The following is a 15,253-nucleotide window of genomic DNA, read 5'->3' on the forward strand; positions in this document are numbered from 1 at the left end:
TTCTGGAGGGTCTGGACGAGATCTCGAATGGACCGAAGCAATGACGGACAGAGTGCAAATCTGTTGAACCTCTTGAGGTCTGGTGGACGACTAATAGGCCCTTTAATAAGGGTCTTGAGGTGGTCCTAGGCTATTATCCAGAATAGTGTGTGTGCACACGTGCATGCATCCTCTGTGTACTTGGACAAAGAAGAGTACAGCCAAGCACCACTGGTGTTTAATTAACACAGCACTTCACTTTCCTTCAGCCTGCAGCCAGTGATGTAAGCCTGTTCAATAATAGAGGCGAGAGGCATCAGACACAACAACATGCAATCACTTTGGGACCATGGCATATGCATTATAGAAAATAAGCTACCCTAATTTCCCATTGCCAAGGTCAACGCATTGTAACATCTAGTGGGTTGAGTTAAGCAATGGCATTTGCAAATGTTAGATAAGGATCCATTATTCACAAGTGTGATAATGATGTGGCACGTGGGGATCTTTCTTCCATGCAGGACATATGCGCACCCACATGGTACCGTTTATGCAGTGAGTAGCACATTATGTGTACATGATAATGTGCTAGAGCAGCTAGACTACTGTTATACTATTGCACTGTAGGCTGTGTTTCATAGTTTAATTAGTATAAGAGCACATGTTTCTATGGTTCATTGTTGATGATGAAAATATGGTGGGTCGGCCCCATAGATGTTATATCTTGATTGATTTTCCTTAGTATCGAATCGATATTATACATGAAGTCTCATTTTATCAGAGAGAGAGACTGACTGACCTGCCTGACTGACCTTTATCATGCACATGCACCTCAGATATGAGATGTTGTTTGGGCTCTACTACAAATCATATACAGACAAGATACATAAGACGTACAGTAACCAGATAAAGACAATATACAAATACATACATAAATGCACAGACAGCTTGCTCAACCACTCCCACCCACCCCACCAACCACCACATCATCAGCTAAAAACATAAACAAGGTGAGTCAACATGTAAATTAAGGGAAGTCCTAAAGCAACTAAAGGATGAAATTGATCTAAGAGATAGAGGAAGATTATTCCAATCAAATGGGGCTTTATAACAGAAAGACCTTTGTCCAACCTCGTCCAACCTGCCAAACCGGCACAGGGAGTTATATAAGACTGTATAAGAAGAGAGATTGAGAGGCTTAAGATGAGAGTCTGTGGTGTTCTTGTACACGACATCTGCGTAATCTATAATAGGAAGTAGCACTTGAGTGATTATTCTTTTCCTAACATCAAAATTAATGAGAAGCAGTTAATTGAACGGTAGAGTGAGCTCAGTGTGAAAACACAAAACAAAACAAAAAATATCATTCTTGTATACTTTCCTTTCTTGCAGTAGTAGGCATATATACTATAGGTCTCAGAATTCCATTTGTTTCTCATAAATGTGATGCAGGCAATCCCAAGAACCAAAAGTCAGGGTTCAGGCAAACAAATTAACTAAATTCTGAGAAATAAGACTATCACAATTCAGGTGTTTAATTTGATGTAGTGGTCAAATTGTCTTCCATATACAGTACCAGAGTAGTGGTTTGCAAACTTTTTGAATTAGAAGAACCCCTGCCATGACTCTGAGAGTTAATTAGAGGCCGCACTGGACTAACCCTGAGGGTCCCTAGGACCCCACTTTGAGAACCACTGAGAGGAACATAGAGACTCAATGGATAATAGAGGGATTTTCTACTAAAGGAGACAGCTTAGATTTACTATGCTTAATACATTTACAGAACAGGTGTGTAGCAGTAAATACGTTTATATTCAAATTGCTTTGTAAATAGTGCATTAGTACATTTTGAAGTAGTTCTTCAGGTACAACTAACACTATACAAAATCAACATACTGTAATTCAGGAAAACTTAAAGATAATCAAGGCATACTGTTCCATTTAAAAATATAATACTTCATAATTGTTTCATGTCTTGGTTGGCAAATGTTATTTCAACTCAAGAGAGCCTTCATCAGGTCACCAACCAATCAACTGACTGACTGACGGGAAATGCACAATTTCATAGTAAATGCGACTTGTGGTCGCAATAAAGTACATGTATGGGTGGGTGTGTGTGCGTGGGTGTGGGCGGACGGACGGGCATTTATTATAGCAATTATAATATGAGTGACATCTTTGAACTGTAACTGGCAGGATGTCCTGTGAAGCTTTGTAATGTGTTCCTGTCATTGCATCAGGAAAGCCAAGTCAAATTCTTGAAAATCCAATGGGCTTGGCAAAGATTATGAATATGATATGACTGAAAGTCAGATTTTGATCAAGAAACAAGTGATCATCAAATTAGCATCCCTTGATTATCTGGACAGTGGACATGCAAGGCAAGCTATCCAGGGACAATCAACAAGTACATTTCTATCACTTGATGTAGGCCTACTGAATGTCTGAAAAGTAATTGTGTCCGCAATCTGCATGGCAGAACCACGTTTACGTTGTAAACCAATCTAGTTTCATTCATACTGCACCATATTACCACAGCGCTCACCCAAAATAACTAATTAACTTTCAAGTGAAATGTATTTTTGGCAAGTGACATTATCGTAGTCGTACGATGACGTATAGGGCTTGCTGCCGTTTCTCTGCCTATAGCTCAACAAAAACATGTTTTTTTTTCAGCACTTGGCCACATACAGTACATCATTGGCTGGTAGTTACAAAAGTGCTTGCGTTCGTGGGAAGTATATATTCAAGAGGTTCCATCAGACTGACTGATCCAATGCCAGACCCAGAAACACACATACCTGTAGGCGGCAGGCCAATGTGGTTGTTTGTTTTATTTATTTATTTATTTTCCCATTTCAGAGCTTTTTAGAGAGGTTACAGTAATATTGTGTAAGTGAATCCAATGGAATAGTGGGGGAAAGTCTATTGCTGAGAGAGCCGTTACTACATTGGTACGCCACTGCCATCAAGTGGTGCTGCAAGAAAAAAGCATGCAAGAGTAATTCCAGGTCTGACTGAAAAAAAAGAGAGAACATAACCACATTCCTGGGCGGAGATCACACAAGGAGAATTAAATATGTTACCCAGTCAAAATCGCGCTTTCCAGATTAAGTCAATTGTTGGATGCATGGGAAGCACACTCGAGTCAGTTAATCAGTGACAATGGAATCATGGTGTGTTGAAAATGTTTCTTTTTATCTCCTAATTCACACACAGAGAGCTCTTATCTGTAATTACTCATGTGAATTGAGTCCCTCATTTACTGTAGGCCTGGATCAGAACCACCACACAACCAATGGGACGCATCAACCAGTGCTAGGATGCAAGATGTTTTTTCACTCTGCAATGGGAATCATTAATGTATCTAATAATCATTTAGAAATTGTTTCATGTCCATGCAGATATTACCTTTTTTGCTCTGGTGGTTCCTGTTGTACTACCACACTTTGTCTGTACCGTTTCAGCATAGCATAGGACAGTCCCATCCTTCTTTATCTAATCCTGTTCAACTTCCCCTGCTTAATACTCTGCCCTAAGACAGCTGTGCTGACCCAGCATAATGTTACCAGCTCAATGTAAACACATTGCTGCGCTCCTTGTTTTTGTGTGAGGGGCCCCTGACAGCAAAGGTACGGTAATATTACTTTAGAGAATACTTTTAATAAAAAGCCATCAAACACATGAATGAAGTGCCCTTATGTTGTATGATACAAGAGTTTGGGGAATATACTTGCATGCAGTTTAAATTGCAAATGCGAGGTAGGTGAAAACATCTTTGCATGACAGAACCAGCAAACCTTTTCTCCAGCATCTCTTCAAAAGTGCCTTGAGTCCCTGTCTCACCACCTCCAAATCATCACACTTTTATATAATTTTCCATGAATGCACCATTGCCTTGGAAGTATTGGAGAGAGAAAAACATTTAGAGAGAATAATTAAATAATCGTTCCTCTTAGGTCCTGTCCCCTCCTTTACTCACTTTATTGTGTCATAATGGGACCTCTGTTTTGATGGCTTTGGCATCACTGACACTCACTATTACTTTAGGTTTCTTGGGATATGTGTGTGCCAGAAGGTGCTGCGTTCACTATTGCTGTGGATGTAGTAAGTTGTTCAGAACAGGGGCTGACATCAGTAATGCATAAGTGTTTATTTAGTTTAGTTCGGTTTCCACAGATACATATTGTGAAAATGGTTGCGAGGCATTGTGAGCTTTTGGCCTACTATTTGCATCCGCGTAGCTCTGCTCAGTCGGTAGAGCTCTCGCCTTTGAACCACAAGTTCATGGATTCGATCCCGGGCACCGCCAACTCAGCGAATAGGATAACGGGGATAGACTCCTGCGTGTTACCGGCTGATACCGACAATAAGCCACTCCCGACCTACTTCTTCTACTATTTGCTTAATGATTGACCAAGTTCTTTTTTTTTTAGATATTTTTTTTGCGGCTTACGCCTTTTATTGATTTTTTAAGGGATAGATAGTAGGCTGACAGGAAACGGGAGAGAGATGGGGGGATGACATGCGGTAAAGGCCGTGTCGGGTCCGGGAGTCGAACCCGCGGCACACCGCGACTGGATCACCAGTCCGGTGCCCAGACCGTTACGCCACGGCCTGGGCGATTGACCAAGTTTTATAGTATAGTTTGTTGTCGATTACTTCTGATGCAGTAATGTTCTTTTTCTTTAGGTATTATATAAAATCATGTGGCCAGAGGTTGAGAACCACTAGCCTAAAATGGAAACAAATGTAACTTTACTAACCTAGCACTCCCCTCATCAGTGTAATCCAATAATGTAATTTCAGGCTCATTGAGTATATGTGGTTCCATGATTTATTGTTACATGTATTGTCTACATCTGGGAAAGATCAACAGAGAATATTCTATTTGGTCAAATGAAACCTATCAAATAGTATATTGTCGTGCACGCACACGCACACGCACACGCACACACACACACACACACACACACTATCTCTTACCAGCTGTTAATTGCCTCTGTAGTAAATGTGAGTTGCAGCATCAACAGCTGTGCAAAATTGTCCTGCAAATTGAAGCACATCTGGTGTTTAAATGCCACTGACCTTTTAAAGAAATCCAGTGTAGTTTTCCAAAAACTAATCTTGTTTACAATCCATTTTTACAGCGTGGCTCTGGAGGAGGGCAGTTCGTATACAAATGGGCCTGTTTTTAATTTACTTAGTTTATTTTACTTTATTTATTTTGGTGCTATTTAATTTACTTTATATACTGTTTGCTATACTTTGCACTGTTTTCATAATTCTTAGCAAATGTTAAAGTTGCCAGATTTAGAATTGCGTTTATTTCTTTAAATTTTCTACATGAATATAAACATATTATAACCATAAAGAGGGAGTTAAATGCTGCAATCTGTAAAAAAAAAGAAAAAAGAAAAAGAAAGGAGAAAATTAAATTGCACCTGTGTGAAGTGAGGGGTGCTCTTATGTTCATACATCTCATACTGGCCAATCACAATTTGCATTCTCACTTTTGTCTTCAATGTTTGTCTTTACGCCTTTCACGACAAGCAGATGCTGCATTCATGATTTGAGGCATAGGTGACGCATTTTTAGCGTCACCATGAGGCCGATTTGAAAAAATGTGGGTGGTACCGTATTTCCACCTTGCATGGCCTAGTGGCAATGGGAGTGCAAAGTTTCATGGCAATGGCTTATGATTTTAGCCTATTTTTCAAAACGGACCACTCTTTGGAAGCCAGTCTTAACCAATGAGGATGGAATATGAAGAATCCGACAATATAGAGATACTGTCTATCGATTTGTGCGACGTTTGGACAAAATCTGTAAAAACAAAACTGGAATGTCTGCTCTGCAGAGAAGGTGCTGCCTTATCATTGGGATACCAACTAATTCCTTTCACACTCTGGAGGCCATTAGAGGGGAGGCCACACTAAGAGAATTCAATCGACTACTGAGAGAAGGGACCAGTCCAATGATCCTGTCTACAAATACCTGTCTACAAATACAAGTAGCTACAGTCTAAAGAACGAGAGGACACACGAAAAGGCACCAGATGTCGTTCCTCCCGAGAGCATACAATCTTTACCAGGAGTAATATAATTTTATTGTTGTGTTTTGATGGTTGATGATTAGTTTTTTTGTTGTTTTTTAATAGAGTGGTCCTCTTGTCTTGAATTGTAAGAAACATAATTGTGGACTCACCCCAAGGCCAGCAAGCACACAATAGTTCTCTACAGGCCACTTTCTTTGGCATCTAACTACTTCCACATACTGTGCTAGAAATCAGTTCAAACCTCATTTGGGAATTTTCGACTACATTGCAGGTTTTTAGCGAGCCCATGCAGTTTCTGCAGGAACTGCTTTTCTAAGAGTCTGTTTTAATTAACACTTAGCCCACTAGCATTTATTGAAAAATTAGGATCTAATTCACGCCAGCATTTTTCCCAGTTGAGCTCTTATTTTGAAAAGCCACATTTCCAGACTTCCGGAAGTGAGCTTAAACTCGGAAGTTGAACAGGTCCTGGACGACTGTTGTTTACAAGATGGATCTATGCCGGGGCTCTGGAGGAGCATTATGGCATTATGGCTTGATCGATCGAAAGTGCTATAAAAGCGCAATTGCCATTGATCTACGGCAATGGCGTGGAGGGTGAATCAGGGTGCTTCAAGGTTGATGAGATGATCAACCTTTTTCTTTAAATGGTCCTTCACAAGTCCCTTCAAAGTGAACCTCTTCCTCTCCCTGCCCAGCAGGTTGTCCAGCAGGGCGTTAAGTCTTTTTACCTCCCTTTGAAGCCGATTGATATCGGTATCTCTCTTATCCGCTGATTTTCTCATATTGACTAATGCCTTGTCCTTTTCGAATACATTATTGCTCAGCTTCTTATTCTCGGCTGTAGATTTCTCCAAAGTACCTTTAATTTCCCTGAGTACCTTTCGCTGTCCCTGCATCTCGGTCCTTGAAGTGGCCAGCTCGCACTCCAAGTTGTCGCCCCAAGTCTTCATTTTGCAACGATTTTGGCTGATCTCGTTCTGTTCTGCAAACAGTTCATCTCTCTCCCTCATCCAGGTCCTGTCTCTCATAATCATCTCTTTTTTGAAGTCCCCATCCATGGCTTTCTTCTCAACTGCCCAAAGTTGCTCAAGGCTGATCCAATCTTTCTTCATGCTGACCAGTTCACGCTCCAGTTTGATTTTCGCCTCTGTAGTGTCCGCCAAGGCCTTTTGGTTGGAGATGAGGGAGAGTTGGACATGTTCGAACCTGTGCATTATAGCATTCAGCTTTTCCTCCATGTCTTTGCCCTTCTGAACTACAGTATTACACCTCTGCACCAACGCCTGATATTCTCTAGACTCTTCCTGTTTCTCCCTTATCAGCTTGTCGTTCACTTCCATCTTGTTCTTTATGTACTGGAACTTATTTGTCAGCTCGCTGAAGTGTTCCTGGAAATCGTTCACGCAGAGCTTTTGCTCAAAAACTATGGCGCTTATCTTTTCCTTGACGGTACTAATTTGCTGGCGGAGATTCTCTTTCTCTTCCTTAGTCTCTGTGCCAACTTCGCTGCATTTTATTTCAAAGTCCTTGTGGTTTAAGATGAGTGACTGTTTAATTTCGGTGAACATAGCCATTGTCGTGTTCAGTGTATCCTTTACGTCTTGCATATCCTGTTTCTCCGCTTTCATTTGGTGGTTCTTCAAGATGATCTGGTTAATCTGCTCTGCCCCCTGGCGAACTTCCGTTAGCTCCTGGGACAACGTCTCCTTTTCTGCGATCAGCTCAGGCAACTCTAGTTTGGGCTTTGGCAAGACTACTGGCAAGACTACTGGCCTAATCTGTGGCAATGTCTGCTGATGTGCGACGATGTCCTCCCCGAGCTGCTCCTTATCCATACTCTCCGGAGTCTCACTGTTGAGGTATTGGCTCTGATACCGCCCAAGTGCGGCTAAGAAACGTTCAAGTCCTGCTGGACAGTCTACGACTGCTGCTGGGTCCTGTCCAACTCCTTCTGAGTACGGACCGACTGCAGGGACCATGTCAGCCATCTCACTCTCACTCTGGACCAACGGCTGTTGTCCATCGGCTGCAGTTTGACGAACCCAGTTCAGCTCCTCCTCTGTCAGAGTCTCACTCTCAAACTCTCCAACCGTTTCTGTCTGGTCAGTTAAGATCTGCTCCTCGCCAAGCTCGTCACTCCTCTCCCTCGAAGACTCGTCACTGGAGGGTGGACACTGTCCCCCCAGGTGGTCGAGACTCTGCCCGTAAGTTGTTTTAAGATGCTGTACACGGTGTTTAAACATCCTTTTTGCGTGCCTGTAAGGCCTGTGATCTTTCTTCTCCGGTCCGCGGTCGAACTGTGTTTCATCGTCAAATATCATGCTGTCCATGATCCAAAACGGAATAAGTTCACTCCTTGTACAACTATATATGTAATGCAATAATTTTGATCTTGACTGACGTTGAGGATATAAACAACACACTCGTTCTTATATGGAGAGCTCAATAGCTTATCGACGTACCCAGTGACGTCAATGCACAAATAGGTATGACGGTGCAGCACACCCACTGTGGTGCTGATTGTTTGAATACCAACTGGATTTTGGCAAATTTGTTACACTGTTTCTCATTCCACGAATAAAGGCGACTAATCATAACCTGACGCTGCCAGATCCAAGAAGCTTGCTACACAAATTGGTTTCACAGCTCATTGGGATCTGGGATCTCGGAAGCAAATTCGATGACGGGGCTGTTCCTTTTTTCAAGATACTTGGTAGATGATTGGATGGGACCGTCTGTCTATCACCGTGTGGGCGTGCAAACCCAACCAATCATATTGACGTGTCTATATAGCTTCACATCCGGTTTCGCACATATCCCGCCCTTAGCTCACGCTGATTGGTTCGAACCACGGAGCCCCCATCTCGCAGAGTCAGGTTAGACTAATCAGGCTTTCCAATGATAAATCTCATAATAAACACCTTAAAGGGGAAGCGAGAGTTTGGTATTATTGTATCCGTCTACATGCCTGTTATCATTTCTGTCTTCATATTTCTGTTATTCTCGGTCTCTATGTTGCAGCTATGTTCTAGCAGACTACCTGTCCCATTTTAGCCAAAGAATCTAACATACCTCTAGCCTTTGAATCGTGTACCTTTAATTGTTCAGGATAATGAATTGTTGTATTTGTGGTTTGGGACATATTTTGCCTCAGAGCGCACCGCTCTATCCTCCCACAGGTTGGAAGTGTAATGCAGCTTGTAACTATCTTCTCAGTACGAATTATATTTCCGCTCAGTAGCCACCACAAATGTTGACACAAAAACAATAAGTGACAGGCTGCTTTCAGAACAAATCTTGCAATCAGCACCCTGTCTGTTAACAGCACTGATGGCAAACTGTGTTCAGGTGGGTCTACATTTCTCATAAAATGCTGCCCACCCAACCCCAACACTGTGGTATTGACTAAAAATATATATATTCCCCTAAATTTTGATTGGGTGAACAGGACACACGTTTGGGTGGGCTCTGCCTTAAAGGGCCACTTCACCCCTTTTGCAACCAGATCTTGATGTTTGGGAGACAAACACTTTCCTGGGGGTTTTATGTGGGTAATTTGTGTTTTTAGATATTTCAGTATTTCAAAGTGTCCATGGGCTCCATGATGTCATGGACACTGATGGCTCACTTATTTCCTGGACTACATGTTGTCTCAGTAAGACAGCCCTCCCCCTATCCACAAGGAGGAGCAGTGTACCAAAGCATTATGGCCCGGGAATTGTAGTCCAGGAAGGAAGTGAGCCCTGTGTCTATGACATCATGGAGCCCAGGGACACTTTACTTTGACATACTAAAATATGTAAAAACACATATTACCCATGTAAAAACCCCAGTAAAGTGTTTCTTGTCTCCCAAACATCATTAAATTAAGATCTGGTTGCAAAAGGGGTGAAGTGGCCCTTTAAAGGCAGAATTCTGCCTCAAGCTGTAGGTTACATTACATTGTTCAATCAAGAGCAGCTATGAATGAAAAACATTGCATGGATGCACCTGGGACGTATCCTCAGTGATGGGTCCCAAGGGGTTTCTGGTCTCGCAACATCAAACCCTTCACTCAGGTGACCCAGCTGGGGTGATCAAGTCCAGACTTATGTCGCAGTATAGCTACCCACGATCAGTCCCATTAGGACTGATCGTGGTCTCAAGTTGTTTACGCCCTCCACATATGTCTGTGTTGTCGCTCGGCCAATCAGGGATTGTGTACAGATACAGAAATCTCCAAATTTGGGCATAAAAGGGACACAGACAGGTGAGTGGAATGGGTACATATTTATTGCACATCAGGGTGGGGCAAGGATCTCCATCTCCAACTTCCATTGTTACCGACTCGATGCTCTACAGCCAGGCACTGGTCTAGTATATTAAAATCACACCCGTGTGAAGAGTGGGGTGCTCTTATCATCTTACAACATCAATTACAACATCATTTTTGTTTATGCAACGGGTGCTAATGTTTGTTTTAGTCCTCAACACAAACATTACATTTCTCTTTATTGTCTATGGCGTTTTCTTAAACAAGCATTGTTGAAAAACAAAAATTAAAACTGTATATATAGGGCCTAGCGCCCCTCAAAAATTGGCTACTGGCAGGACCGGCCTATTGGCTGGCCGGTGGACCAAAAACGGCCATAGCTGTCATGTCAAGATGTCATTTTGTGTCATTTTGATGTCATTTTGGGAAAATAGTTATGGCTGTTTTTTGTGCAAAACTAATGCTTGGAATGGATTCAGAGAGAAGTCTTAAAAAGACAAACGAGTGGCCGCCACTGCACAATGGAATGGATTCAGAATTATGAAAACCCCCTAGTTTCACATGCTACTTAAAGAATGATGACATTTTGAATTATTTGCCTTATATAGGATGTTAATGTTATGGTCACATAGTATGCTATCACATAGTATGCTATTACTCAAATTGCTCAACGTGCAACTTTTAACAACCAAGCTGAATTCCATCCATTAGGCCTATAGATAACATTTCTATCATAAAGGTTTACATTAATCACCATGTCTGGGTTCATGGAACTTCCAGTAGACTACTAGCCTACCCACGACAAAGCAACCTGCTGGACCGCGGCAATGGAGACAGCAGCGAGAGAACAGCAATCAATTGTTATACAGATACATATAATAGGCTAATACGTGGTTATGAATCACTTCTTCCCCAAATCAACTAATGAGGACACCTTCTCGGGCCGCATTTGGTCGACAGGCTGCCAGTTTGACACCCCTCTTCTACAAGAAAAAGTGGAAGAAACTCTTGGTCGTCCCTTCAGGTGTCTCTTCTAAAGTCGCACCCTCACAAAATGAAGGCAGGGTCAGGCGACCAGGGTCCTTAATCTCAACCTCCACGTTGATGTTGCTGTGGGAAGAGCGACACAAATATTACATACACACATTGCCCTTTACAAGTAGCCCAAGTTCAAAAATTGCTTTTTTATATAGGCCTATAAACCTTTCCTAACGGATTAGCAGTGGTGGAAAAAAGTACTTGGTAGTAAAAGTATCAATACTGCAATGCAGAAAGGTTACAAGTAAAAGTCTGGAATTAAAAATGTATTATTGTGTTATCAAAATGTACTTAAAGTACCAAAAGTATAAATTACTTATCAAGTAGAATGTTCCATTTCACAAGTTTTAAAAATAAAATGTATACAAATCGTTTGAAAATAGCAGATATACAAAATGTGACGCATTGTGAGCTTGTAGATCGCATATAGAGTTTCCAAATGGCCGTAATGTGTGTGTAGGACTGAAGTGGGTAAATATGGTTAGTGGATGAAGTGGAGTAGAAGTAGAAGTACTGAACATTGGAAATACTCCAGTAAAGTAAAAAATACCTTGAGTATCAGTACTTACTTGAATAAATGCACTTAAGTTACGGTATAGGCCTATACTTAGTTTACGCCACTGCAGATTAGACAAAAGCACACACCTGATGACGAGTGTAGTAGAATCCGAGATGTACATCATGCTCAGAGGCAAACATCCCATGGTAAATGATGGATAATACGGTGCTGAAATGACATGAGAGAACATGTTGATTACTGGTATTCATTTATGACATTGTGTGGGACCTCCAATTATCAAAGGGACTCATTACATGCTATAATCCACAGTCATACTTGTATATCTATTTAAGATTTAAATTCCCTGTGGTTTGTTTTCTCGGCTGGTCTTGCCTTTCAATGCCGGGGCCGTCGCCTGCCATACGTTGAGGAGCAGACCTTCCTCTTGAACGGACGCACGTCCAAGTTGCATCTTGGTTAGGAACGTAGCACTGGAGGGAAGTTGCAGAGGATTCAAGGCCGGCTGCACCATTGATTTCTTCTTGCAGCTCTGGGTTTTGGTATCAATGTCATAGAACACACCCTGACGGACACAGTTGTGTGTGAAAACAAATACGGTATACACAGTATAGGCTATATAAACACAAGATGACACAAATAAAGTGTAAGTGTAAAGTATGCTGCATATAAACATAAGACAATATGTTCAGAAGATAGATTATGTCTCTGTTGTATCAATGCTTCTTGGCAATAATGTATCTTGATTCTTGAAAGCCTGTTTATTTCCCTTTTAAATGATGAACCAATATATAGATATAAAACACACACACACACACACACACACACACACACACACACACACACACACTCTCTCTCACTCTTTATATTCTGCTATCTCAGTTACCTCTTCGAAGAACATCAGTACATCCTCAACAGTGTTAGAGTTGATAGACTCATTCACATTAACTTTGAACCGCAGTCTCTTGGCCACACTATCATACACGTATCCAACCGCAGTGTATGCACCCTTGTTCGTGTTTGTCTGGTTTAATTGAGAAACACAAAGTACAGAGTTCATTATTCGTGTTTGTCTGCTGTTAATTATTGACAAAAGCACAAAGCACTTTATTTTCGATTAAATAAGAGAAAAAAGTTCTTAATCTATAGAAAAGTGCTATAGTCCAGCATTGGTTTTGGATTACAAAAGTCTGTAAACTTACCACTGCCAGGTCCCCTGCTATACTGGGTGACTCTAAAAGAAAGCAATAGCAGAGCATATTTTAGAGCACGGTTTCCCAAACAGTGGGTCGGGGACAGATGTTGGAGGTTACCAATTTGTACTGGTCACGAGTATCCCTTTTTTTTGTTTCCAACATAAGAAATATATACATACATTTCAAAAGATTCAAAAAAGTCAAAAACAATTCCAACATTTTCTAAATATAAAAAAATACAGGTCTAATTATTTCCATTTAAAAAAAAGGGAAAAAAGTTTGAGAAGTAGTGAAAACAGTGACGTGTTATGAGCTTGTACATTTTCACTAGTTAGGGTCCCAGGCAAACTGTATAATTTCTCTTTAGGGTCTTGAGCTAAAAGGTTTGGGAACCATTGTTTTAAAGCCTTGCCAAGATCTTTAACCCTTTCTGACCTGAGATCAGATTCATACAAGGTTTCCACTGGACACACACTGGTCTGATTAACCCATTCTGACCTGAGATCAGATTAAAATAATGTCAGTTTTTAGATTTTTCAAAAATAGCAGACCTACAAGCTCGTAGCGCGCCACTCGGTGGCACGCTATGAGCTTGTAGATCTGCTATTTTTCAATAGCTAAAGCACGACATGATGCTAACACCAAAATGGGTCCCCGCCCAAAATGAGGTTAAACAGCTATTTCAGAGCTGTAAGTTGTCGTCTCAAATAGGAATATTTTGAACACATTTCGAGCAATAGATGTACTGTATATTTACGACCTATCAAATCCAACACTTTCATCATGCCATAGAGTAGACGTAAATGTACGTTCTATGGTCTTTATATAGTATAAATATAGCGTATTTTATAGAGCGTCGCACTCCTGCCCCCGACGAGTGGCCCGTAAGAGAATTCCCCATACATTTTTCCCATAGATGTTTCAGAAAGTATTTATTTAAAGCCCTGTAAGCCTCGGACAAAGCCAACTCGGATGGTGACAACTCATGACAATAAACAATTTTTTGGGGCGAACTAATTAGAAGAAAAAAACGGCAGGGTACAACCCTTTTTAGTTTTCCTTCTTTCTAATTATTTGTTTGGCCCAAGAAAATGTGTTTGTCACCATCCGAGTTGGCTTTGTTTTCGGGGTCTTCAAAATAAAACATCCGGTTGTATATACCTCGGCAGTTAACCGATATGAATTAAGCGTAACCTTGGCATGAAATGTGTTTAAGAGGATTATTTAATAATAGATAATACTGGATAAATAGGCTATATATAAATGATCAAACCAAATATACTTACGGCATGGTTGTTGATGGTCTGCAAGTGCAGTGACACTCAGACACATGAAAAGGAGTGTGAAAGCTGCAAACATTGTTCTTGCCCAAAGAGAGAGTAATGGATGCCAATCGGTCAGGGTAGTGATGAGGACAGTTTTGTTTTCTTTCTGTAGAAGACAAATATACGTACAACGTTTTGTCTCTGAATTGCCACTGCATATCTTCAAACCCGCCTCAGTAGAACAGGAACAGAACTTCTCAACATACAGTAGCAGTAATTCTCAAAGTGGGGTCCGGGGATCCCCAGGGGTCCTCGACATGGTTCCAGTGGGACCCCCCCCCCCCCCCCACTCCCCAGCTAAATTTGTTATATTTCCAATGTTTTTGGCAGCAAATTTAGATTTTAGTTTTAGTCATAGTCTCTTGAATAGTTTTCATTTAGTTTTAGTCACATTTTAGTCACCTGGAATGTCTTAGTGTTAGTCTAGTTTTAGTCGACTAAATCTACAGTTGATGTAGTCGACTAAAATGTATTATGCCGTCGTAATGACTGATTTTACACTTGCTGAAAATAGCCCATCTACAAGCTCACAACACGTCGCAGCATGACTCGTTGTGAGCTTGTACATCGGCTATTTTCAGCATGCAACCAAGTGTAAAATGACTTATATTGGATCTCTTGTCCCTTCCTAACATTTGAGTCTAGTTTTTATTTGTTGACAAAATTGTCAGTATATTTAGTCTTAGTTTTAGTCGTCGTAGTTTAGTTTTCATTTATTTTCCGTTTTGTTTTCGTCAGTGGAAAAAGGTAGTCGACAAACATTTTTCGTCATAGTTTTAGTCGATGAAAACAATGATAGCATCAATATATAATTTAGCCCATTTTGTACTTCCTGACACTTGAAATGTCTCGTTCTGTAGTTGTACTTTGCACTTTAATCTGAGT

General features: G+C 41.0%; 1 protein-coding gene across 1 annotated transcript; it reads right to left on the minus strand.

The window, feature by feature from the left end:
* Positions 1-10,402: 10,402 nt before the first annotated feature.
* Positions 10,403-14,460, minus strand: LOC310879385 (ependymin-1-like). Its single transcript, XM_083794010.1, has 6 exons — positions 14,330-14,460; positions 13,050-13,081; positions 12,734-12,871; positions 12,223-12,412; positions 11,976-12,057; positions 10,403-11,402 (listed from the first exon to the last, which is right to left on the minus strand). The coding sequence occupies exons 1-6, from the start codon at positions 14,400-14,402 to the stop codon at positions 11,276-11,278; spliced, it is 642 nt and encodes a 213-aa protein (XP_083650136.1). The 5' UTR covers positions 14,403-14,460; the 3' UTR covers positions 10,403-11,275.
* Positions 14,461-15,253: the final 793 nt, after the last annotated feature.

Source organism: Protomyctophum parallelum (assembly GCF_964188405.1).
Source record: "Protomyctophum parallelum genome assembly, chromosome: 21".
NCBI lineage: Eukaryota > Metazoa > Chordata > Actinopteri > Myctophiformes > Myctophidae > Protomyctophum > Protomyctophum parallelum.